At 34.9% G+C, this 11,851-nt stretch overlaps 1 protein-coding gene across 1 annotated transcript in view; it reads right to left on the reverse strand.

Moving 5' to 3' along the window:
- Positions 1-11,203, reverse strand: part of LOC141293719 (lysine-specific demethylase phf2-like) — a 30,771-nt gene extending 19,568 nt beyond the window's left edge. Inside the window, exons 1-6 of the mRNA XM_073825774.1 lie at positions 10,701-11,203; positions 4,114-4,199; positions 1,982-2,096; positions 1,579-1,739; positions 1,344-1,485; positions 783-969 (exon numbers count right to left, since the gene is read on the reverse strand). Of these exons, the coding sequence (XP_073681875.1) occupies positions 783-969; positions 1,344-1,485; positions 1,579-1,739; positions 1,982-2,096; positions 4,114-4,199; positions 10,701-10,798 (789 nt within the window). The 5' untranslated portion in view covers positions 10,799-11,203. The remainder of the gene's footprint in view (positions 1-782; positions 970-1,343; positions 1,486-1,578; positions 1,740-1,981; positions 2,097-4,113; positions 4,200-10,700) is intronic.
- Positions 11,204-11,851: the final 648 nt, after the last annotated feature.

Here is an 11,851-nt window from a genome sequence, read left to right on the forward strand (position 1 = left end):
TGCTCAATCTTATGTACTAAAATGACCAGTTAACTACTGACTGCAATATAAATTTGTTACTTAAGCCGAGACACTGCAGGTGAATAGGGTAAAAAAATTAACTAATAGTCATCACCTTACCTACCCAGTTCATTGATTACTTTGATAATTGCAAACATACTTTGATAATTGCAAACATTGTTAGGTTTAAATATGCAAATGAGACATTATATAATGAAATATGCACTAATTTGCATACATTTCTAGTACACAAATAAACAAATAAATAAAACACTGGATAAAGTCAGTTTCAAAATTCTTGTTTGATTTTTTTTTTGACATATTAGAGTCAAAAGTTTTTACAGAGGGAATTTTGGGTATCTCATTTTGTCACGACATAATTCAGAAAAGACTTTTTTACCATTTTGGGGGGAATAAAATGTTGTATAAAATCAAGCAAATTATATATGAACAAATCCCTCTGTAAATACCTTTAGGATATAGACAGGAATAAAAATGTAAAGTTTGGTGTGTGTAAGTGTTACTGAAATGTAGATTTAGGGCTCAGTGTATAAGAAAAAACTAATTTGGGAAAACGGCCTTTAAAAATATGCACTGTAATTGAAATCTATTGACACAAATAGATAAAGTGCTATAAAAGAAACACTTAACAGTGTTTTTTTGGATGTTTTCTTTCCACTAGTCTGAAAAAACACTTTATGAAAAACCAAAAAGCCCAAAATCTCAAACTTGATAGGTGCATGCAGTGTTTCCTCTTAACAGATATAACATGCAGGAGTCACCTTTAGTACGTGATACCACACAGAGGCACCTCCACACTCAATGTGGAAGTCTGTGTAGCTGTCTTTCACACAGATCAGACAGTATTTGGACACTTTGGGCTTCCCCAACAATGCATCGTCAGGCCAGTAATTTTCCACCCAGGACAACTTCCGCACAATCTGCGGACTCTCAACAATATTGGCCATTCTAGAGATATAAAAGGATAGTAAATATTCATGTTACCAAACTCCATTAATAAAAACATATTAATGACATGTATTAACATATTGATATTTGATCAAACAATGTTGTTTTTTTGTTACTTGATTTTGCTGTAAAATGTGAAAATGTAAAAAAAAAATTTTTTTCATTATTACTTAAAAAAAAAATGAAGCAATGTTTAATTGAGAAAAAACTTGAAGACTAAATTCCATTTAATAAATGACCTTTTGACCCTTAAAATAAATGAAGGAGTATGTATTAAAATTTATTAAAATTGGTACCAAAATCCATGAAATTTCCCCAAATTTGTATAGACTTCCAAAATGCAACCCAATCCAACTTTATATAGAACTGCTTACCTTGCGTCTGAAAACTCTAGGTTGATCACATTTAATACTTTCTTTCTGTTTGTGCTGTAGTAATAGTCAACAAACTCTTTTAACTTCATCTTGCTTTGTGTCTGTTTGGTTACATCGATGACATCCACAGGAACATCAGGTCCTTTGAACATAAAAAGAAGATATCGGTTAGAACAACATTAACTTCATCGAAAAAGAGGAATGTTGATTTTATTCTACATTCTAAAACACTCACCAACATAGTTTTCCACATCACTGACATAGAACGTGGGTGCAGGCATAGCCATCCCCAGTCCGTCTTTCTTTTGGATGAGAATTGGCTCGTTGAATCCATTCTCCTCAAGGTACTCCAATGTCAGCTGACTTCCAGACAGCTTGACCACCACATCTTCTGAACTGCAGTGGAAAAAGACGTCAGCATATCACCTACACAATCTCTCCAAGACATCATACTTGAATCTTTTTCACATGTCTGGCGGAAAAGTTAAGAGCCTGAGCAAAGCTGATCAAATAGCACCATCTTCTGGACACTTAATGAACTGAAGGACTTGGACTTTTTAGAAGCACTGGCCCTTTAAATTCTTCACACTGGCCTGGGATGATCTTCACAAAGGTGTTTGAACACAGGTGTACTATACCTGGGGAATGTCCTGCTGCGCAGCTCTTTTATGAACACCTGACTGCCGTTCTGAACCGGTCTGACGTCTCCGCTTTGCCCCGTGTCATGTTTATTCCAGCTCTTTTTCTTTTTCACTGTTAAAATTGTGAACAGATGAAACCAAATCAAAATCGTACACGGTGAACACAATATACTTGTTATTTTTTGTTGAAACCACTTACTTAATAAAGCAACATTATGTAATAATAAAGACATCTGCAAATGTTGTAAATCAGTATTTTATTGATTATCTAAAGCTTTTTTTAATTTATTAAAGGAGAGGATTCATACAACAAATAAAAACCCTTATCTTCTAATTGTACAAAAAAATATTGAAAATTATGAAATTAGTTAAAATCTAAATTAAATTGTACCCACACAAAGAAAGTGGTACAATAAGATTCCATTAGTTAATCAATTACCTAACATGAACAAACAATGAACAACACATTTATTACATTATAGATTAATCTTTGTTAATGTTAGTTCTAAAACTTTTAATTTTAAAAATGCATTAGTAAATGTTGAAATTAACATTAACTAAAATTAATACATGCTGTAAAAGTATTGTTTATTCTAAGTTCATGCTAAGTAAAGTTAACTAATATTAACCTTATTGTAATATTTTACCAAAAACGTAAATAAAAATACAGTAAAAACAGAACATTATTTAATAAAAACTATTCTTTATTTGAATATATTTTAAAATGTACTTTATTTCTGTGATGGCAAAGCTAAATTTTCAGCCTTCAGTGAATAATATGCTAATTTAGTGCTCATTTTGTAATATTATTGTCAATTTTATTATTATTTTTGCAGTTTAAATTTTGAAAAATTGTGCTCTTTAATATGCATTATATGAATTAAATGCATTCACTTATATTTAAAATAATACATTATAAATAATATGATATATTATTATTATTCTATTACACACTAAGTCGAACGTTTTTGGACAGTAAGATTTGTAATGTTTTTTAAAGAGGTCTCTTCTGCTCACCAAGCCTGTATTTATTTGATCCAAAGTACAGCAAAAACAGTACAATTCTGAAATATTTTTACAATTTAAAATAACTGTTTTTTAATTTGAATACATTTTAAAGCATCATTTATTCCTGTGATAAAAATCTGAATTTTCAGCATCATCTTCAGTGTCACATAATCCTTCAGAAATCATTCTAATAAGCTGATTTGCTGTTCAAGAAACATTTATTATTATTATTATTATTATCAATATTCAAAACAGTTTAGTACATTTTTCCAGGATTCTTCAATGAATAGAAAGACCCAAAGATCAGCATTTATCTGCTAAAAAGCTTTTGTAACATTATACACTATACCATTCAAAAGCTTGGAGTCAAAAAAATGTATAAAATTAATACTTCTATTTAGGAAGGATGCTTTAAAATCAGTCAAAAGTGATGATAAATACACGTATAATGTTACAAAAGCTTTCAGATTTCAGATAAATGCTGTTTTTCTGAACTTTCCATTCATCAAATAAACCTGAAACAATTCTACTCAGCTGTTTTCAACATGATAACAATAATAATAATATTAATAAATGTTTTTTGAGCAACAAATCAGAATATTAGAATGACTTCTGAAAGCTCATGTGACTGGAGCAATGATGCTAAAAAATCAGCGTTGAAATCAAAGGAATAAATTACATTTTAAAATATATTCAAATAGAAAATAGGTATTTTAAAAACTAAAAGTATTTCAAAATTTGACTTTTTTTGCTGTAAATCTGGATCAAATAAATGCAGGCTTGGTAAGCAGAAGAGACTTTTTTTAAATAATAAAAAATCTTTTAATGACTCTTAAAAACTTTTGACTGGTAGTGTAAATAATATTCCTTATTATACCATATTAAACTAAAATGATTTAATGTTGAACTAACTGAAAAGTGATGAATAGTGAGTTGATTGCCTTCTATATAGCTGAACTGTACACATTTCATAATTGATGAATTTACAGTTTAACTAAACTAAATCAACATTTCAGTGAGAGTTTCTTTACAATAGAATTTGACTTTGTCTCATTTATATTTCTGTTGAATACTGTGGAGCTTCCTTGGTACCAACCACAGTACCAAGGCAAGATACTTACAGGTGGATTTGCCGTGAGTCTTTTCACAGTTAGGACAGTGATAGATGTCAATATCTGGTGCTTCATCTTCATCCACTCCCACACAGCTGTAACATAACAAACACAGAATGCATATGTATTTATTTCTAAAGATCCATGCAGTGCTGACAACTGCTGTGCCTTGTACAGTTCCAAGAAAATAAAATCTGGTTATTTTTTTTTTTTTCTAATTATGATTCTGTAAAACAAATAGTGCCTATATAAGTATTCAAAGATCTGGTTCTAATAAACCCATTCTCCACTGACAGCCATTAAAAATCAGCCGTGAATTCTGATGACATATTCTGAATGGGAATGCTAACAGATGGCTTTCTCCAAATATTACAGACCTTCTTCGTGTGGACAAGTCTCTCTCACATCTACCCACTGCTATTTTCCTGGCTATGGCGGCCCCTTAGAGAGGCCCTAGTGGTCTGCTTTGTTTGGCAGGCTCAGGCCACATGTCCTGAGGTTTTGGAGCTCCAAGGCCCCAGGGAACCGTCCTGGTCCACAATCCAGTCCTGCACGGTGGGGATAGTGCGTTTCCGATGATGCACAGCGCTCAGCTTGTGCCAAATATGGCGTTTAGTCTGATGGCCAACAAGCACAACCTTCTTCCAGCTGGCTTCAGAATCTACCACATGCCTTCTGGCAAAACTACAGCCGAGATGTCATGTGACATTTTTAACAGTGGCTTTCTCTTCACCACTGTCCCATAAAGCTGTTGAAGCACCCAGGCAACAGTTGTCGTATCACAGACTCTTCAGCTTGCAACTCCTCCAGAGTTGTCAGTGGTCACTTAGTGGCCCTTGACTTCACACAAGTGATCTTCACTTTACTATTTGTGTCTTGTAAACCAAACTGAGTGCACTAGCGTGTCATATTAAAGAGACAGTGCACCTAACAATGACAATTCTGTCTTCAGTCACTCACCCTCATGTTGTTCCAAACCTGTATGGCTTTCTTTCATATACATAACAAAAGAAGACACTGTAAAGTTTCGGTTCCCATTTAATTTCATTGAATTGGCAAACCAAATAGGAACCGAAATATACCAGCATTCTTGAAAATATCTTATTTTGTGTTCCACAGAAAAAAAAGTCATATAGGTTTGGAACGACATGAGGATTAATTTTCTCTAATTTTCTCTCATTTTTATATTTCTAATTCACATCTGTTTTACATTCACATTACAAGTCTTCTGCTGATCAGCAGCAAAAATAAAGAACAAACCCATATTAAATCCACTGTGATTCATTGCTATAAACGAACCAAACATGAAAAACCTCCAAGAAGCTGAAAACCTTTTATAGGCACTGTATGCATTTTTGTCACCCCATCTGCAGAGCAAATGTTCTTCTTCCTATACTAATATAAACCCGATGTATCTATAACACATTCCTGCCATTAGGAGGAGCTGTTCTCGGGTCATGAGCAAATACTGAATTGGGAGTGTCCGTTATGGCTCTCCTCCAGTGTGGTATAACTACTACGTGCAGTCGTATGAATATCACACACGCTGTCCACTCAGATGGTGGGTGGTGTCAGCACCCTTGAATCATAGCAAAAGTGAAAGGAACCAAGTCCCACTGAGCCTCACTACAACAAAGAGTGCATGTGGGTTTGAAGGGTCAAACCGCCCACTCGTGCATCAGGATTAGCAGTGAAATACACTCTTCGATGTTCTTCGCCTTTTCCTAGCTAATCCTTATCATGAGTATCTGCAAGCTGCCATTAAAAGGCCAATACCTTTTAAATTTAAAGGAGCAGTTCACCCAAAATCTAATAGTGCGCAGTTATTTATTCACCATTGTGTCATTACAAACCCATCCGCCATACCACATTTAAGTGGCAATAATTTAGAGACCACAGTGATAAATATCCAAAAACACTATAAAATAGTATTCATGTGCCATATTATTTAGAAAAAAGCGTGAAAATTATTTTTTATGTTTATATATATAGATTCTGGACCACAAAACCAGTAGCACAGGTATATTTATAGCAATAGCCAAAAATACATTGTATGGGTCAAAATTATATTTTTGTAGGCCAGAAATTATTAGGATATTAAGTAAAGATCATGTTTCATTGAGATATTTTGTGAATTTCCTACCGTACATATATCAAAACATATTATATTTTTGATTAATAATATACATTGCTAAGAACTTAATTTGGATTTAACTTTAATGGTGATTTTCTCAACATTTTGATTTTTTGGCACCCTCAGATTCCAGATTTTAAAGAAGTTGTATCTTGGCCAAATATTGTCATATCCTAACAAACTATACATCAATAGAAAGCTTATTTATTCAGATTTCAGATTATGTATACATCTCAATATATATATATGTGTGTGTGTGTGTGTGTGTGTGTGTGTGTGTGTGTATATGATTTACATACATACGTAACATGTTTTTGATAGTAGCCTTAATTTTGATTTTATATTTTAATAGTTAAAAATGGCATATGTGGCCCTGGACCACAAAACATAAGCCATAAGGGTCAATTTTACATCATCTGAAATAAGCTTTGCACTGATGTATGGTTTGTTAGGATATGACAATATTTGGCTGAGATACAACTATTTGAAAATCTGGAATCTGAGGGTGCAAAAAAATCTAAATAATGAGAAAATCGCCTTTAAAGCTGCCAAAATGAAGTTCTTAGCAATGCATATTACTAAACAAAAGTTTTGATATATTTACAGTAGGAAATTTACAAAATATCAATAATTTTGACCCATACAATGTATTGTTGGCTATTGCTACAAATATACCTGTGCCACTTAAGACTGGTTTTGTGGTCAAAACCAGGGTCACATTCCTGTGCCATTTTTACTTTCACAGTACACAAAAGCAGAATTTTCATGCAATGTTCATGCAACATTATTTATAACCACCACTGTGGTCAATATCCAAAACGCACGTGAAGATTAATCAAAAAATGTTAATAACAGAATTTAAGTTTGAACAACAGGACAGTGAGTAAATAATGCAATTTTATGTGAACTGTTTCTTTAAGACTGGTACAGACAGCTTTCTCTCTGTGAAATTACATTCAATACAACACGTCTTGTGCTGGCACAATAGACCTTAAATCGTCAAACAACCGCCTGCAATGGATCCGAAGCAGAGCGCATGATGATGATGATGATGATGATGTTTATTTACAGGGCTATTTTGCATGTTAAGTGTTGACAGTCGTAGGAGAAAGCCTCAAACTGCTTTCCAGAAATAGTCATGTCTAAGAAAACATCTTCTTAAAAGCAGCAACAACACCTTAAGTACCTCAATGCAGTAGTTGTACTCTATGCTGTGTCTAAACAACAGGAAAGTAAACTAGTTTCTAAAAACCCATTCCAAATGAAAAATTCACTCAGGGGAAAAAAAAAAAAGACCTGGGAAACCATTCAACGCAATGACATACACATCAGGCCATCCTTGGAAGAACATGCGCCTGAGACAATGTAATTACACACTGTCATGACAGATTCAGACAAAAATACAAAGAAAAAACACCATATATTACATTTTTGGTTATTAGCAGTAGAAGAAAATGAGTCAATAAAATACGACACAGCATTAAGGAATATGCAGTGATATTATGGCAGCTCTAAATGATTCTCCATGTAAAGCCGTCCTCAAGGCAGGTGCAATTAGTGTATTATTATAACTTATTTAATAAACATGCGCAATATGCCAAAGCTGCTTTGTCACAGACTAGCTATTATGGGTAATGGGACAAATCTCATTTAAAATCTGACGCGCCACTTGTAGCTGGCATCCTGCCCTGCGAAAGAAGGGAATGATGTCATTCATTACCACCTGAAGTGTCGCGAGCACACGCCCACAACCACAAACAGCAGCATGTGGTCAGGAGGTGTGTTTCAGACGTTTCAGCGTTCATTTCTGTTTGCCTGCCAGTACGGTTGCAGAAATCATTATATCAACATGTTTACTCTTGATGGAAGCGTATGCTGATCATAGCAGAACCTTTCAGAACTGATTAAACATTTATGAAGAGTATATAAACACTTGGAATGTTATATGATTAATTCAGGCAACAACAGGAAGTTGTAATAATAGTATGGAAGTGGAACTACTTATTAATATCTTTGGCGATGATGATCTGTCATCTGATCAGTTTTAAAGAAGTTGTTTCTAAAAGCTAATGATTGAAGACTTCTAGTTAAACTTGAGGTTTAGGTTTAGATCACTTGGCTGCTAAAAGCTGAAAGCGAGGTTAAAATTGAGGTTACTGAGTTCGCATGTCCTTGAACATGCCGTGTAACCTCAGAGGTTTCCCACACTCTATGAATTTTCTTTTAGCTTTCCAGTAATATGTGATATGGATTTTTACAAAACCGCTTTACTCACTGATTTTAACATTCCTGAAAAGTATAATACATCATTATGGCTTTTAAACAAGTTTACTCTACGTCATTTAAACCCAAGCAATAAAATATATAGCCATACGCCTATTTAGCCGATAAGCAAACTGGAAAAATGCATATTCACTACACTATTTTGTTTTCAAGGCATGGACAAGAACAACACAATTTTAACATTTCCTCAAAGTTCTAGGTTTTCTATGATTGTGGGAAGTTACTTACAGAGGTTCTTCCAACAAATGGCTAGATTGAAGTCACTTTCAAATAAAAGAGCTGACAATAAAAAAAAATAGCCAGACGGAAAAAGCCTTATTAATTGAATTCTGTGCAATAGATTTAAATACAGTCAAGCGTGCTAAATAGAGCTGAGTGTACTACACAGTTCTCAGTAGCTGAAAGCATCATCACATTAACCAAAATATTTAATAAACAAACATGCAAAGGATGGGGGATGTGTGTAATTGTGAAAACAGGCGTTCCAGTTCTATAAAAATCTGCTGAGCTTTCTGTGCATTTCTACAGAATCAGATTCTCAATCCAGTGCTGATAAACATCACTGTTCATTTTGCAAGACAAAAACGATGATATATCTATAAATGCTGTAATTGAAACTTTTCATGGTTTAGTGCAGCAGTCAAAGCTGTAATATTTAACTTAAAACATGTAACCAGTTTTAATTTAAAATGTATTGAACGTAAAGCTAATTCTTATACTTTCCATAGAGAAACTAAGGTAACTAAACACATTTTATAGATAACATTTATTTTGAAGCTGTGTGATTATTAGTGTTTTAAAGATAGCAAGCATAAAAAGAGGAACCGAACTAATGCCACTGGCAGATATTGTACTAAATTATAAGATTCTGCATACAAATGCTGTAGCCTACTACTATCACAAACATTCAACTTCCATATTGCAATGTCAAAGTTACAGACCTACTAAAAGACTTCAAATATGATTTTGTCATAAGACTCCTGTCATAAACAGCTTAATCGTTGTTAACAAAAGCGTGTACACACGTTTAAGCCATACTTATTAGTCATAACTGGTTTCTCCCTTCATTTGAGCTCACAGAATCAGTCGCCCTACCCTCTCAACAGAGGTCAGAAAGGTTTAAAATCACTGAGGGCGGTAAAGCTCGGTCAGTCCAACAGAAACAAACATAAGTGTCAATTCAAACAATTCTTTAGACATTTGAATATGCAGTTAACCGCGTATTCAGTGTGAGAACGAGAGGAGAGTTTACAACGCGTTGTGCGTGTTAAACAGTCACTCTCTTTAGATCGTTAAACGATAATAGGCGTCATGTAGTGATATTCTTGACTGGAACGATTGAACTGTAACAATCGCTCGGCTCATTAAAGGGTTAAAATTAAACGCGCGTAAATGTATCAGTCAGTGAACTGGAACGCTTGTTCTTTGTTTACATTGAAGAAATAGAATTTTAAACCGTCTCGCGTAAGTTTCGCTCTTGCGGCGAAAACAAAACAATCGGCGGGGGAAATTTAAGATGAAATTAAAAAAAAGAACAGTACAGATCGACTCCCATTATTGGATCGAGCTAAACTCGTTTGCTCCGACTACATGCTGCTGTCAGTGATGCTTCAAAGCACCTATACGGCGAATAAACCTGAACTTACTGGTTTTGTTAATGATGAATACAGGGCATGATAATGGCTAGATGTCATACATGTTAAAAATGTGCAGAGCGGCTCTGAATCTGCAATGTCTGGCTCGTATGCAGCCTATTATTCTTCCAGGAGACAACAGAAAGGACAAGGACAGTTTTAAGACATTTCAAAGCAGTGGTGTAGGAGCAAATCTGAACGAATACGGCGCATAAAGGAAGGTAAAATGTGTAAAAGAAAAGCCATTCGTGTTCGCAGACACCCACGGCTCACTACTACGACAAGGTCCAGTCTGAGACGCAACCAAAGCGTGCGATGCACGCAGATCAAGTCCACATCGTGGAAAATACATCGAAATGGCTTTACGATTAAGCAAATCTTTTTGTACCGTTCACAAAAATGTGTCAACCGAGCCAGCTAAATATAACTCCGCCTTCTTCTTCAAGCGGCCCTCGCTCTTGAGAGCAAAGCAAAATGTGCGCACGGGAGCAAAACGCTTCCATCCAAATCCACACTTAAATAGTTGAACGAAATATTGCGGTTACCTGCCGTGAAACCAGTCTTTGCAGGCGTCGCATTCGATCATAAACTGGGTTACGTCGTAAGGTAATCTGCAGATGCAATAGACGGGTACAGTCGCCATGTTAGATCAATTCACAACAACAGCCGGAGAGATGGATGGGGGCAGCAGGAACCTCCCGTAACACAAACTACAGCGATATGAAGAGCCGCGGAGCTGCTCCTACGTCCATTCGAACGTTCCCCCGATCCGACGTTACAATGTTACGATGTTAAAATGTTTCCCGCGCTGCATTGACGTGTGCATGCCCCCTGGTGACTATACGAGAGCCGAGACTTTCATAAAGCCCGAGAAAATGCATCCTTTCATTGTAATATTGTTACGTCAGTCTACAAGACGGGAAAAATCGCCTCGGTCATGCTGGTCCAGATGAATGGAGCTCATTAAACGCTGCGGCTGCTTCTCAGGGTTTCCCGGGACGATAGAAAGACGAAAATCCACCGCCAGGGATCTCCAGCCAACCGTCGAACCAGCTGCAGCACAGTCTATGACACGTTAATAAGGTCTCACGCAGTTATGGCAAAGAAGTGAAAGGATTAAAACAACGGAGGGTTAGTTTACATTTTCACATGCTCCTCATTTATGGCTACATATTTACGGCATCGCGTAAATTAAAAACAAATATGATTAGTTATTAAGTCAGCTGCAGTTGTAAAACCTAACGTATTTTATTATTATTCTTATAGGAATACGTAAGTCACAGGAAGATATGTGGGGTTAATTAAAAATAACACGCACACATATAGATGACCAAGACGCGAATAATATTAAATAATGTTGCAAATATAGGCAAACATTTAACAAATTAAGTCTCCACAAGCAAATTTTAACGTTTTTGATTTATAAAAAAATATTATTAATAATAATAAGAAAATAAATAAATGAACTTCAAAATGTCAACTATAGCGCAGTCAATTAAAACTCGTATCATTCATTACACTTTGCATATCCCACGAAATCTAAAGAGATTCTTTGCTAAAATTATTCAAAAGCCATACACATTTTTTTAAACAAATGTACCATGAGAGCATAGTCGAAATAACCCACGTTTCGTGCCAATACATTCAAACCAAAAATTATTCGGACACCAGATATAATTTCTGATATTTTATAGTA

Source organism: Garra rufa, chromosome 20 (assembly GCF_049309525.1).
Source record: "Garra rufa chromosome 20, GarRuf1.0, whole genome shotgun sequence".
NCBI lineage: Eukaryota > Metazoa > Chordata > Actinopteri > Cypriniformes > Cyprinidae > Garra > Garra rufa.